At 38.1% G+C, this 16,004-nt stretch overlaps 1 protein-coding gene across 1 annotated transcript in view; it reads right to left on the bottom strand.

Annotated features, from left to right (window-relative positions):
- Nucleotides 1-16,004, bottom strand: part of TMEM232 (transmembrane protein 232) — a 212,964-nt gene that overhangs the window by 87,779 nt on the left and 109,181 nt on the right. Inside the window, 1 exon segment of the mRNA XM_089512422.1 lies at nucleotides 1,081-1,325. Within this exon segment, the coding sequence (XP_089368548.1) occupies nucleotides 1,081-1,325 (245 nt within the window).

Raw genomic sequence — 16,004 nt, 5'->3', positions numbered from 1 at the left:
GGCTAGGTTTAAATGGATTATACTAAAGAAGGAATTGAATAGGGGAGGATGTGCTTTACCAGATGTAAAATTATATTTCCATGCCTGCGCCTTGTTATGGATTCAAAATTGGATTAAATTGGATAAAAAGAGTATAATAGATTTGGAAGCTGTAATGATGAAATACGGATGGCATGCGTATATAGAATATAGCAAAGAAAAATTGACAGAGAATTCAAAGATCATATGATAAGAAAACCACTGATACATACATGTAAAATAATTAAGGAAAAATTTTACAATGGTATTCCGTTATTCAATTTGAAAATTGGGAAAAAGCATGGAAACAATCAAATAAATTTACCTGCTCCCAAGACCTCAAAGAAAATTACTTGAAAATTGTTATATGTGTCATTTTACCCCACTAAGACTTTCAAAAATATATGGATTACAGGGTAAAAATTGTTGGAAATGCCAAACAAAATAGGGTATAACCATATGTGGTAGTCATGTCACAAAATTAAGAAATTTTGGAATAAAATACATAAAGCTGTTCAAAAAATATTAGATTTAGAATTCCCATGTATTCCTGAGTTATACCTTCTTAATATGACTTTTATTTTGGGAGCAGATAAAGAAAAAAAGCATTGGAGAATGGCATTATACCTAGTTACCGCAGCCAGAATTATACTGGCTAAGTACTGGAAATGAGAAAGAATACCCAGCATAGAGGAATGGATAGGGGAAATAGTAGAACTGAAAGAGATGGATAAAATAATGGTCTGGAATAATAAAAAGTCAACAGATTATTGGGAAAAAGAATGGAAACCTCTGACAAGGTATCTAAATAATTCATGGGGGATAAAAGAAAATATGTAAAGATACTCAAAGATACTTAGCATATCTAAACAATACTTTATTTTGTATTAAAATATATGGGAGGGGGAATGACCGACAAGAGTAAGTGTAAAAATGGAAGTTAAGAAGGTTATGTACAGATGAAAAGGAATAATATTGAGATGTTAATTTGATGTATTTTGTACATGATGAGAAAATCAATTTTAAAAATTTAAAAAAGAAAAAGACAGAGGAAATTAGTACCTTAAAGACAGACGTTTGGCTTTCTTCTCCTTAAACACTGGTTCTGATTCTCGGTGTATCAACAGTGGTTTCTGTATAGGCGGGCATGGCAAAGGGATATCTGGACCTATTGGTGGCAAGAAGTGATGGCACATGGAAGTGGCAACTCTCCATCCAATGTACTGAGCCGAGGGACCATCTTTGTGACTTGATAAACCTTTCCCTTTGGATGCAAAGAACGGGTCTCTTGGGCCTTGGGCCTCAACCTAAGAAATATAGAGAGAAAAAACACTGCTTGAAACAAAGAAATGTCAGGATCAAACTGGGATATAATCCTTCTACAGAAGGAATTATAAATAAAGCATTCTTATGTTTATTTCTGCTCTCCATACTTCACTTTGATTTACTAATCCTGCTTTATTCAGGAATCTGCAAAGAAGGTTATGGATAAGATAATAAAAATAAGGTGACTTTGGCATGATTTCCCTTCTTTGAAACATAAACAGACTCTTTTTGTTTTCAAGTGCTAATAATTGAAATGCTAATAATATCACACATTGTTTTTAAAACTGGTAGAAATGTTAAGGGATTCAGAACAATTCAACACTTTCATGAACAGACATTTTCAAAGCAATTAGGCCAGATTTGATATATATATGCCTTCAAGCCCCAGGTGTAATTTTGACTTTTATAGGTTTGTATTAATTACATATCACCTTAATAACAGTTTGTGCCAGAGTATCTGGATGAAATACAGGCAAAATATCACATTTTGAGACACTGTGTTCGTGAAATAATTTGTATTTCCTGTCCAAAATAGTTTGGACACAGTATATTTTGAGAACGCTAATTCTACCACCACCCCTCCCCCCAAATATTTATACTGGTTCTTCACACTGTAACCCAGTGTTATGGGATCATTACTATTTCTGTCTCTCCACGTTAATGAACTAAGAGATCACCCTACCACTGATATTCATCTTTGCACAGACATATCTGTAAACAGATGACAGCGAGTTATCTCATTTATGCCAGAGGAAGGAAGTGATTCAGGTGTAAAAATGAATTTACATGCAGGTCTACTTACTATGAGGCAAGTAAAATGAATTAGGAAGTTATTGTGGATTGTGTGGGACAATGTACATACAGACTTCCTGCTCCTTATGTGGAGCTAACTCCCAAATTCTATTGTTATAGATGGGAATATTACAATATATGTGTAATATCTGGGGATAATTCTTCAGGTGCTTAATTTACTAACCACTCTGAAGTTAAGTGCAGGCCTGGTCTTTGCTATCTGGGTGACAGGGTGGCCATGAGTCTTATTTTACCAAAGATTATTCTCTCTTAAAGGATTCTCAATTTTTTCTGTTTGCAGGCATCCTCTATTTCAAGGGCTGTCTGGTTTTGTTTCAAAGATCCATAGGAATGGAAAGCAAGTTACCTATCAACAACAGTTGGGCAACAAGCTGAGCACATATACATGACACATGGTCACAGTACTGTGCATCTATAAATGTATGCTCATATATAAATTAGGATACACATGTGTAATTTAAAAATTTGGTGACATGTTAGTTGGCACTCCATAGAGGATAATGTCTTGTGTATTGTTTTGAATTCTTTTTCAGAGAAAGACTAATTCAAATGTAAGAAAAAAAACTTGTTCACAAAAGTAGGGAATTCTATCAAATAAGCAGATAAGGAAATTTTCCCCTGTCTCCTTGATGTACACATCTGGATATGTACGATCACAGGTTTCCTCTTTTCAGAAGGACAATATTTTACTCACTTGATAGCATGTGCCATAAAACTTTAATTCTGATATTGTCCAGAGATATACTATTCCAGTGCCCTAGCTTCCTATAAAAATGACTCATCGTCTTTGATCCCAAATCTAATTAAACCAAAGGGATTTTGAAAAAGTGTATTTTGCTCAGATCTAGCTTCCCCTTGAAGGCATGGGGTATCTAATGTGTATATCCCACAAACTCCCCTTTCTATTTATCTACACAGGGCAACTCTGTGACTATGGAAGGATCTGAATACTGAAATGTTTTGTCCACTGGTGTCCTCATAAACAGAACCTTCCAAGCACAGGCTGAATTCTGTTACTATTTTTTTTAAAAGACATAAAATATTTTAATAAAGCTGATTCACTATAAAACTTCTAAATCCAGCGGTCTTATGGTTGTTTACCTGTTGATTATACTTTCTCGTTTGTAAAGGATGACAGCCTCTGAGATGCCAAGAACAATTTCTTTCCTTGGTCAAAATCTGGTTACAATCATTGAACGTATTATTTTGTAAGTGTCATGCAATGCCATAATCAGCCTCTAATCTATGCCTATACAATTGTTCTAGAAATTAAACTGGATGTTGAATCCCGTTAATTTGATTTTAAAACCTCAATGGCAATTAGGGATACAGTGAAGCTTTAAGCAACCCATTGTCAGTCAGTCAGACTTCATTTTAAATGCCTATTCATTCTTCTAACAACACACAGATGGAAAATGAGTTGCTTCTAGTTGTCATTTTTTTAAAAAACTAAAAATATCATACTTTTTTAGTATTAATGGCCTGTTACAGACAGGCCAAAATAAAGCTACTTTGAGTCACTTTGGAGGTATGGTATTTCAATGATGCACGAGTCCTAAGAGTCCAAAAGCCACACCAAAGCTGCACTCCAGTCCTTAGGACTGGAGCGTGGCTTCGGTGTGGCTTTTGGACTCTTAGGACGCATGCATCATTGAAATACCATACCTCCAAAGTGACTCGAAGCAGCTTTATTTTGGCCTGTCTGTAACAGGCCAATGAGATATGATTTAGTGTAACATGTTTATTAATGTAATTATGCAGATACAATGGGCCCTCTCTTTATGTGGGGGAATCCGTTCCGGATCCTCCCACGTAAGGGAAAATCTGCCTATGCTCGAGCCCCATAGGAAATAATGGGTCGTGTGCATGTGGTGGAGCAGTGCATGTGCGCAACAGGTGCGTGTGCCATTGTTTCCATCCCCAAGTGGCTTCCGCGTACGCTGGAAGTCGTGTAAAATGCATCCGCGCATTATGCGGGTGCACTGTGCATTGTGTGGACACCCACTTTTTAATTGTCCAGATGTAGTAAAATTTCATTTCAGTACCTAACAGTTTCAAATACTTGCTACAGCAGCTTCTGTTCAGTTATGGATGTGCTATATTCTGGTTTTCAGGGTCTTAAGTGAACCGTAGGGAGAAAAAAGCTTCCGAACTTATTCTTAGCTTGGACTTGTATGTTGAGCTTTTCATCTCTACAGCATAATTTATATACTTTTAAAAATGCAAGAGAGGAAAACCTAAAGTACTCCACATACATATTCTCAAAACAAAATTTCAGATTTCAGGTCCTTCTAGAACACATTTCAAACTTTAAATTATGAATTCATTCATGTCCCTTTGGATGCCACACTGAGAAACAGCAGGAGGGAATCTCTGGTGAGAAGGAGTCTTACTAAAAGCACAGACAGGCATTCTGATAGGTAGGTCATGTTTCTGGTAAATGAGGGCAGAAGAAAAGGAAAGGGTGCAAGTTCAAGAACTACACCAGAACTAGGACAAACTGCAGCTTCTGCAAGAGAGACTCAGCTATTGCAGCTATTGTTAGAATGAATCTTCAGAATATGTTACTCAAGGGAAAGAGATACAAAATTTATTGTGTAACCACCTTTGGGAAAAATGAAATTGCAAAAGTAAAGTAAGAATTCATTCCATGTAACATTTTCCAATCCAAGTAAAAATAAAAGAAGTGAATTTCAAATTGGATGTCTTTCTCCTTCTATACATATCAGATGCCTGATACACATATATAAAGTAAAACATATATTTGGGCAGGTAATAGAACAGTGTCACATAATGTTCCTGACCTGAATGTTACTTATAATGAAAAAAAGGAAAATGTGAAAGAATGCCAAAAGCTCCTTTTGTCTATTTGTTGGCACAGTATACTACTTTCACAGTTTCACATCACAGAAGTGTATTTGTATTTATTTTTATTTGATTTCTATCCTGCTTTTCACCCCAAATTGGAACGCACATGAGCTTGCAAAATGAAAAATATCTACAGATAAAACCACAAAAGGTTATATTGATAAGATAAAATAAAATTGCAACCTTAAAGCACAATTGAACTAACAACAGTTTAAAAGTACATTGATTGAAAAATACAGTGCCACACAAGGCCCCCTCCCCCTTTTAGCAGCCGCTCAATCACTAAAAGCCCACCTGTATATAAAGGTTTTTGCATGCCAGTGAAAGACAGCAGGAATTCAAGAAAAAGCCAACTAAGAAAAATAAAACATCCATGTCAATAATGCCAAACTGCATTATTTCTGCAGTGCCGATCAGACCCCCGTCTCAGCCACAAATGTGGATCACAGACTGTAAGAGAGATTTTTTTAACCATTTACATACATGGAACTATCCTCAACATGGACAACTGAGACATGGTATTCTGTAAAGTGGGCAAAACTAAGGCAAGCAGGCATATTCCTTATGGAAAGACACCACAACAGAATGCTGCAACTCTCTGTTTTGTAGGCCAAGCAAGCTGGGCTATAACACAGGATAGCCCCCAAGAACAAATCCAAAAATGCCAGCCACTAAGCAGAATCAAAAGATTGTGGAACTTATCTCTAGCAAGTCGATATGCTGCTGAGCACTGTAGCTTCTGTGCCTGAGTATTTCTACACACCAACTAAAATGCCTCACAGAGAAGCACCACAATCTCTTATGAGAGAAAACCATGGACATAATGGAAAAGAAGGCATGAGACTAGTTCGTTTTTTGCTAGAACTAGTGTTTATTATTGCATTCTTTTTTAATAATTAAGGATTGTAATACAATGCAGCACTGCATCACCCCCCACCACCCCAATTTTAGAAAGACTTAAAGAGAAAGGAGGTGAAAAAGGAGGTTCCACACACGAACAGAAGGTCAGGTACTAACATGAATTTTCACGCTCTAAAAGAAATGCAAAGGAGTCTTTAAAAGGAAAGTAAAAGAGAACCTGTAAGCATTTTGTGTTTTGTGAGGCAGATGGCAGAAAACATTTAGACAAGATTATTATTCTTCAGTGTGCCTGCTTATGCTTTAAGAGTGCCCACAAAGTGTCATCCGTACTCTCAATCTCACAGGAACCATCACTAATCAAGCAAATTTATTATTCTATTAGGATAATATGGCAAGTGTTTGATCTGAAGGTTTTCCTCTCCCCCCCCCCTCTCCCTATTAGATTTTAAATGATAAGACAGATCTTTTGCCTGAAATTGGCCCTAATTATTCTAGAGTTCTTTTCCTCACTCAGACCTTAGTTCAGCCTTTGGTAAGTCCTTGGTTATGAAAACACATTAGATACCAATCCAGCATATGAACTTTGGCAATACAGTCAAATTAAGATTTTTACATCAAACAATGGAATTACCTTCAAGCAATAGAGTAAATTTAGTTTATCCTTAGTTCCACTGCATGTAAAATGACATGGAATTGCCTACTTCAAAATGGAGGGAACTCGTGTTTGCTATCTGTCCAAATCTGTACAGAAAACCTATTTGTGCACAAAAAAAGATAAAGTTGGTTCCGGTTCACTCTTACTGGAAACTATGGGACTAGTAGGGAAATACATTTTTACATAGATTTGAATGGGTTCTTATCATGATCCACAGGTTGTAGTGCTGTTTGCGTTTTATATTGTGCTGCATTATGCTAGGTGGCAAACATGTTTAGGAAGATGCTTCAGTGACAGGAGTAGAATATTGTTTATGGTGGGTGACTGGTAGAAAGAGTGGGAGTAGGAGGTGCTATTTGGATGAAGTTACAAAGAGTGAAGAGGATGAGTTGATATTATATCAAGGATTGGATGAATGCAGAAAAGGGTGGCTGAGTGCTGAATAGTGAGACAAGTGGTGATTATAAACTGTGTTAAGATTAGTTTAAGGGGGAAAACCAGAGAACTATAAAAGGAACAAATTTATACAGATCTTAGAGAACTGAATCCAGTAGGGAACCTAGTGGCTTCATGCCCTTAGAAAGACTGTGAGAATTTTGAGTTAAGATTGCCCTGGTGGTGCTGGTGAACTGTGTGAACACTTCAATAGGATTATCACAGATTTAAATGCAATTAACTTACAACTAAACTATGCTTGTTTATGCCTTCAACTTGTTTTTATCTTACTGTACAGTGGGCCCTTGGTACCTGCTGGGGTTTGATTCTAGAACTCCCTGTGGATACCAAAATCCATGGAAGCTCAAGTCCCATTAAGTACAATGGCATAGTGAAATGGCATCCCAATTATAAAATGGCAAAAGGAGTTTGCTTTTGGAACTTACAGTATATTAATTTGTGAACATTTTCGAGCCGTGGATGGTTGAATCCATGGATTAAAAAATCAGTGAATACAGAGGGCCGATTGTATTTGTGGCATGATGGAGCCTTTCCCTGTATTTTGGAGACAGCCCCCATCCTTCATATATAACCTAAGTTATATTAATTCTTTAGTCATTTACAGTATAACCTAAGTTAGGTTATAATATAACCTAAGTTATACTATTTATTTAGTCATTTACAGTATTTTTAACCTATCCTTCAGGATGAAGGATAGGTTAAAAATACTGTAAATGTCTAAATAATACAACTCAGGTTGGAGCCAACCCATAATGAAGAAGGTATTAGTCTAAGAAGATCTTAGAAAAGAAGAAACTTCCTTATAGTTGAAGGTCCCCATAGGTTTTCTGGAGTTTGTGGATCAAATGGAAAATTAACTGTCTTGAGGTAGGCCTGGAAGATGACAGGAAACCAAAGAAAGGCCATAGAGTGTTCCTGTGACTCATAACCAGCTTAAAGCCTAAATCCAATACTGTTCCAGCACTCAACTACTAACAAAACACAGCTTTCCTCCTCTCTTCTCTGCAGTCCTCCATGTCACCTGAAAAACAGCTCTGAAAAGTTTTCAACCCCTGCAATGAAAGTTTTAGGGTCATTCAGGAGTGTGTGAAGGTCGAGGGGAAAGAATCCCATTTGCAATTCTTCTAAAGCAGCAATGCCACCAATGGAACAATCCCAATGCTCCTGGCCTAACCCTCCAAGTGTATGTGGGGAATCACAGCAGCATATAGGCAGCATCTTTGGAATTTTATCAGACAAGGGAAATTGGAAATACAATCCAATGGCAATCTGAATGCAATCATGGGGTTTAACGTTATTGCATGATAGACTACCACATGCAAATTCGGGCAATGGCATGCTATTTTTGGGCAATGGGAAGCCAGTTCGAACACAATTCACATTCACATAAATTTGCTGAACTAGCGAATTCATGTAAATGCGTTCTGGCCCCACTTTCTTTTCATTCGAAATTAAGAGAAATTCCTCAGGTGTGATAAAGTCCTTTGTCTTTGAGAATCCTCTAAGTACAGAAATGTATGTATGTATGTATGTATGTATTTATTTATTTCATTTGTTTATCACTTGCCAACCCACCAGGACCTGCGAGACAATGCATAATGATTAACAACATTTAGCATATTAAATACATGACTAGAAACAATAAAAAAGAAACGACCCTCCTTTTAAAAATAGTTGTAAAACTACAGACAATTTTTAAAAAGTTAAAAACAGCTAAAAGCAGACAGAACAGCCAGTCTTAATGAAAAAATAAATCATAGAGATAATAAAACATAAAGATAAATCATAAATCATAATCAAAAATAAATAAATCATGAAAATAAATAACCATCACAAAAATTAGTGGATGAAAACCAGCCTTCTGTTTCATTAACCAAATTAAGTCTGAAATGCTATACTATCATATCATAGTTTAATATCCACAAAATTTAATTATTTGGAGCAGAGTAATTTCACCACATAATGGGGAAGGATATGCAGTCCTGGTTTCAGTCCTTTACACATGTCTGAAGTGCACTGACCATTAAGAAGTCATATTTCTTAACATCAAAAGGGTTAGAAAAATGTCTTCCAGTGTGCTGAGAGGAAAGGTCTCATTAAAATGCTGAACACACCTATCCTGAAGGAGTTAAGAGTATTCAAAAAGGACTGTTAGCTCACCAAGAGCCTTTCCAAATATCATGTTTTCAGTGGTGGGAAAATGAGACTTCTAGAAGAAAAGCACTTCCTTGGAGAAAGATATGTCTCCAGTCCCCTGAAAGAAATGAGTCACAAATGCTCTTTTATTGCACTATAAATGGATTGTTTAGGAAGCCCTGAAGTTAAGTGGTTCTGTTTTCAGCTTTTTTGAGTTTCATGAATTCCTGCTATTCATTTTGTGCTTTTGATCAAGTTGCAGTTATATAAAAAAAAATCATGCTGCAATCAAGCAGTAATATTATATTTCTCTGCAGAATTTTAAAGAATGATGATGATGTCGTAGATGTTAGCATTTTTCTTGTTCTGCGTGCTTTCAGCACTTACAAGGGAGCTTTGAAAATAAGCCACAGTGATTTAACTGGAGCTTCTATGTAAATGAGCTTAAGATTTTAGCCTGTGACAAATATTATGGCATCAGTCTCAAATACAAAGTCAAGGTGGGGGAGGAAACAACAAACTTGACATTTCATAAATATTATAAAGTGGGTGATGAAATGTCCAAATTTGCCTGTAGGTGTTTTTTTACCCAGATTGTGTGATTTGGCAAGATACACTCCAATGTGGGCAGGTGTGCAGTCGAGTTACAGTGCTGTAGCTCTAGTTAATCTTCTTATCAGTTCAGCTCAGTTCAGCCCAGTTCTTATCAGTCAAGAATAACTTCCAAGTGTATTTAACATTAGGATAAGCTTTTTGGAATGTTACCTTTCCCCTTAGGATAAAGTATTTTAACAGAGGTAAGTCTGCTACTAAAAAGTGTAAGCCATGCCTCCTTCCTCCCTCTAGAGATACTCAGTATGTGACTCCTTGTTCTACAAGTAGCAACTAACAAACTGAAGTAAGGTGATGAATGGTATCACACCGTGCAGTGTGATTAATGGTATCACATCGTGTTTTTTTGTGTTTGATAAGCCCTTGACATGGTACTCGGAGAAAAGGATACATGCAAATGTTACTTTCAGGTGCATCTCCATCTAGTTCCCTTATCTGTTCCCTTATCTGTTGGAGTCCCCCAGGGCTCTGTTCTGGGTCCCCTTCTGTTTTCTCTCTACACACTGTCCTTAGGTAAACTCATTAGCTCTTTTGGTTTTTCCTACCATCTGTATGCCGATGACATCCAGTTGTATCTTTCCACCCCTGACCTTTCTCCAAGGCTTGAACAGCAAGTTTCGTCTTGTCTCACAGCTGTCTCGCAGTGGATGCGCCATCGGTGTTTGAAGCTCAACATGTCCAAGACGGAGCTTCTTGTCTTTCCTCCTAAGTCCACCCTTCACCACTCCTTTTCTGTCTCTGTGGACAACATTTCTATTCAACCAGTCCAGCAAGCCCACAGTCTTGGTTTTATCTTTGATTCTTCTCTGTCGTGTATCCCTCAGATCCAGACTACAGCCAAGGCTTGTAGATTCTTTCTATACAATATTGCCAAAATCCGACCATTTCTATCTGCCTCTACTGCCAAGATCCTGGCCCATGCCCTAGTGGTCTCATGACTTGATTACTGTAACATCCTTCTGGCTGGGCTTCCTCTTTCTCATTTCCGTCCTTTAATTTCTGTCCAGCATTCAGCTGCACGCATTATCACATCCGCCCACCGCTCTGACCACATCTCTCCTGTGTTGGCATCCCTTCATTGGCTCCCCCTCCCTTTCTGCATTCAGTATAAGCTCCTACTGTCCACGTTTAAAGTCCTCCATGGGATGGCCCCTCCTTACTTATCAGACCTTCTTTCTCCTCACCTTCCCACTAGGGCCCTTCGTTCTGGTAGTCAAGGTCTGCTGTCCCAGCCCAGGATTTCCTCTGCCCCATCTCGGATTCGCCCCTTTTCACTCACTGCCCCTCACTCCTGGAACCTTTTTCCCCCGCGAGCAAGAGCCATTACAGCTTCAAAACGGAGTTGAAGACCATCCTGTTCAGGGAAGCGTTCCCAGGCATTGCATAATTGTCACTTGCTATTTGATGTTCTTTTGTTGCCTGTTTTATTGAATCATTTCCTGTATTGCTATGTATTTTATATGTATTATCCTACTAGAGAGGCAGGCTAGCTCCAACAGGCCTCCCTGGAAGAAGATTAACCATCCATTAAGAAGCCAAGCCCTCCCTCCAGTCCCTCTTCCCTGATCCAGGCCTTGGAGGTGGAGAAGAACTGCTGGCCCTCATCCCCTTCCCATCCACCACTCCCTTCTCCTTTTGTGTCATGTCTTTTTAGATTGTAAGCCTGAGGGCAGGGAACTGTCTAATTAAAAAGATTGTATGTACAGCGCTGTGTAAATTTACAGCGCTTTATAAATAAAGGTTAATAATAATAATAATAGTTCCAGCCTGAAACATTGGCAATAATGTGTATTTTCTGTAAGTATCAGACACGTTAGATATCAAACATGTTTCAGACTAAATTTGATTGTCCAGATGCCTTAATTATAACCTATACTCAGGACAAGAGGCTGCCATCAGAACTGAACACAGAGAAACAGAATGGCTCCCAATTGGCAAAGAAGTCAGGCAAGGCTGTATTCTATCATCCTATTTATGTATGCAGAAAATAGAGTATGCAGAGCACACTTACACTCAGAGGCAGGAGGAATAAAGATTGGATGAAGGAACAGTAACAACCTAAGATATGCAGACAGTACAGTACTACTAACAGAAACCAACAAAGACCTGGAGCAATTACTGAAGAAGGTCAAGGAGGAAAGGAAAGAACATCAAGAAAACAAAAATAACTATGACCACAGATGAGCTACAAAAATTCATCCTAAATAACAAGAAAACTGAAACAATCAAAGAGTGCCTAGGATTGATTAGAACAGTGACTGCAGAAGACGACTAGGATTGAAATGGGCAGCTATGAAAGAACTGAACAAGATCCTAAAGTGTAAAGATATAACGCTGAACACCAAAGTAAGGATCGTCCAAGCTACAGTATTCCCAATCACCATTTATGGATGTGAGAGTTGGATAGTGAAAAAAGCTAATAGAAAGAAAATCAATTAATTTGAGATGTGTTGTTGGAGAAGAGTGCTGGGAATATCATGGATGGCCGAGGGGACAAACAAATGAGTTGTAGAACAGATTGAGCCCAAATTTTCACTGGAAGCTAGGATGACTAAATTGAGGCTGTTATACTTTGGACACATCATGAGCAGGCATGGATCACTAGAAAAGACAATGATGCTAGGAAAGATACAGGGCAGTAGAAGGAGAGGAAGAATATATGCCAGGTGGTGAGACTCCATTAAAGAGGCCACAGGCCGGAACCTGCAACACCTGAGCATAGTGGTCGAGGACAGGGGGTCTTGGAGATGTCTCATCCTTAGGGTCTCTATGGGTCTAGGTCGACTCAAGTGCAGTTAACAACAACAATCAGATATGTTCCCAGTTACTATAAAAAAAAAAAAGAAAACATCTGCCAGTATTAGTGATGCTCCCAAAGCACTTCTGCTTTTAGTCTAGATTCAGTTAACATCTAATTTTACAGATATAGCTATGGCCCGGTACCGATGGTCAAAAAGCACCATCCTGTGGGCAGGGTGAGGGCTGAGCATACCCACGCTCAGAGCCCTCCCTGCGCTGCCCGGGCGCCATCTTGGTGCACACTTGTTTAGATGGCGCGCACCATGATGACAATAATAATAATAATAATAATAATAATAATAATAATTTGTTTTATTTATATACTGCTATTCCAAAGATCATAGCGGTGAACAGCAAGTAAGGTAATTAGCAAGTAAGCTAATTTGCCCCCAATAGTCTGGGTACTCATTTTAGCGACCTTGGAAGGATGCAAGCCTGAGTCGAGCTTGGGCCCTTTGCTGGTCTTGAACTCGCAACCTTGTGGTTTTGAGTGAATGGCTGCAGTACAGGCATTTAACCACTGCGCCAGAGGGGTGTGATCAAGCCACCCGGCAGTGGTTATGGCACCACATCATAAGCACAAAAAGGAGCCAGAAAAAACAGCTCCATTTTGTGCTCTGCAGAGGCCAGATCTGTTAAAACGCTTCTGATGTTGTTACGCAGCGTGTGAGGGAACACGTCAACATTTGGCACCACATTTTCCACCTTCGTGACTGTAGTCAGCAGCTTGTGAGCTGGAGAAACACCTCTTCCTTTCTCAATGAGCAAAGAGACACTGTAAACTTCTCTCTGATGAGGCTTTTGTTCTTAGAAGAAGTTCCACTGTGTACAACAATATAAACATCGACACCATCCACACTAGTAGTAACCCACTCTGAGGTGAAATGCTCATCACTCCTCTAGCAAAGGCTCTGTGAAGTCTACTAGGCCTTGCCTCTCCCTCTGTGTCACAAAGAATCCAGCCACCCTCCTGAGGGACCTTTCAGACTGGCGGCATTCTACAGGACTTTACAGCACTTGTTGACTGTCTTTTGGCTGTCACTTCCGGTATAAATGCCTAATCATTATGACTCACAGTAACCCTTTAATGCCTTGTTACTATTAAAACCCACATTGTACATTTTCCTTGTGACTCTATATCCCAATAGGATCGGTGCCGTGACATGCATTTGCTGCGACACCGATCCGGGGGTGAGACTGTTTGTACAGGGCCTAAGTTTTTATACACAGACACATGCATATTACATATGGAATGAAAACAGTATGGAAACTCGTTTGCTATCTTTGCAAAATCAGACTAGTATATATAAAATCAAATTTCCATCTTACATATTATTTCAGGACAGCATATTTTTCTAACTGTTAGGAGCAGCCTGTCTTCTCTATGTTGCAGTATATGCCAGCATGTGCTCAGCTGGATTCCACTGATCTGCTGCTTTAAAATCTCCAAAGTGCTCAGAAATCCAACATAAAATGCAAACAATTCAGAATGGATGAGTTCTGGTGTGCCCTCTTCCCCCAGGAGAATCTTCTTTATTTAGGAGTTACACAGCCCCTGATATGATGAAAGTGCGTTTTAAATGATAAATACACATGAATATTTATGAGTGCTGCTCAGGTAATAGATTTTAGTGTACCAAAATAAAATAAAAAATGTTAAGAGATGCTTATAATTTTTAACCAGTAAATGTGTGTGAGAGAGAGAGAATGCACAAAGAGAGGTGGGAGGAGAGAGTAAATATGTAGTCTGAAACAGTAGAAGAGAAGGAATTTAAAAACAGCAGAACCAAAGCAAGTAAGAAATGCATTCATGTTCAAATAAATTTACATGTTCATTACATTTAGGACGCTTTGCCAAACGGATTTAAGTTTGGAAGTCAAGTCAATTTGTCAAAGAAAACAAAGAAGACAGCACAATAAAAAAGTATTGGCTAACTGGGCTCAGCACTGATAAACAATATAAGAATTCTCACATTGGTACAGTTTGCAAGAGAGATGTCGACCTCCCTCATTTCAAGCCTTGGAAAATCAAGAAAAACATGTCTGTGGCAACTGTTTATGCTTTCTAAGGAGAAAACATAACACCTTAGGACTTTATCCAGCATTACTCAGGCTGATGTTAATAACTTTGCCTAATACTGGAATGAAACAAACATGACTGATAGCATCTACAGTCCTACAATTTGCTTCACGTTAAATCCAATGCAAAATGGACCTAAAATGCAATTTTCTCCAAAAATGAAAAAAAGGCCAAAGTTTACATAAAATTATTCTATATACTTCTATATGTTTAGTCAGTCATCCCACTTGGCATGTTATCTAATGGAACCAAAACAATAGAAACGTTTTGATTTGATTTCTACTTCATTTTTTCACTCAAACATGCCTATCTATGACTTGGTTTTGATGTCAAAATTGATTCATAAATATGCATTCTAGAGCAGGGGTTCCCAACCTATGCTCTGGGGAACCCTTAGGGCTCCGCATGTACTTCCTGGGTGCTCCATGACACTCCAGGAAAATAAAAGAAATAAAAATTGAATAAATTAAAGAATAAGAATATATATATTCTTCAACATCATTAACTTGTAATACATAGGGTAGGCTTCTTAGAGACTCCACCATAGAAATAAGGGCTCTGTGAGTCAAAAAGGTTGGGAACCCATGTTCTAGACAAAAGAAGTGTTATACATGGGTCTGTTGAATATCCCCTCCCCCTTCTAGTTCATGTGTATTTTACTTTAGTAGGTTTGTTTCATATATTTAATTAAGCCATACTGTAGGACCAGTCACATTATAATTGATTTGCAGTCTGCACAGTTCCTTCAAACTATGTACACTTACTATTAATAATGGACTACAACACCTAGTATCATCTCAACATTCTCTCTCCTTCTCCCATTGAAAATTATACAGCATAAACTGCAGCTCAGTTTATAATTTGCACTTACTCAATTGGCCAAAGGCAAACAACCCAAGAGAGCTAGACAAGAATACATAGGAGGTTTGCCAGACAAATTCCCCTATGTCCTCTAGGCTATCAGTGTTGCATTTTAAATCCCCTAGGCCTATTTCCTTTCCATTAGAATATATCAAGCATTCTTATCTAATTTCCTAAGATAATAAGAATAGGCAGAGTGTTTAATGTATAATTTAATTTCACTGAAGATAATGCTTATAGCAAATTTATCTTCCTTAGCTGTCAGAATTATGGAGCCTATTTCTATAATTCTATCCTGCATTATGGGGAATTAAATCTACTTTTTAAAAAATAGTCATATGCTTTCAAACTGCTAGATATGCTGATACCTAGAGATGAGACACATTCAGTACACCTTTTATGGGGTAGAAAATGGAGCTCCTCTAAAAAGCAAAAGGCTTTTCCCTCCCCTTAACGTTGCCAATACATTATTTGTGGTGCAACTAATAACAACACTTTATGAAGTTACAGCATTAGATA

Source organism: Sceloporus occidentalis, unplaced genomic scaffold, assembly GCF_023333645.1.
Source record: "Sceloporus occidentalis isolate IW3139 unplaced genomic scaffold, rSceOcc1.0.p SCAF_1, whole genome shotgun sequence".
Lineage (NCBI taxonomy): Eukaryota > Metazoa > Chordata > Lepidosauria > Squamata > Phrynosomatidae > Sceloporus > Sceloporus occidentalis.
This window is presented reverse-complemented; position numbering and strand designations above follow the sequence as displayed.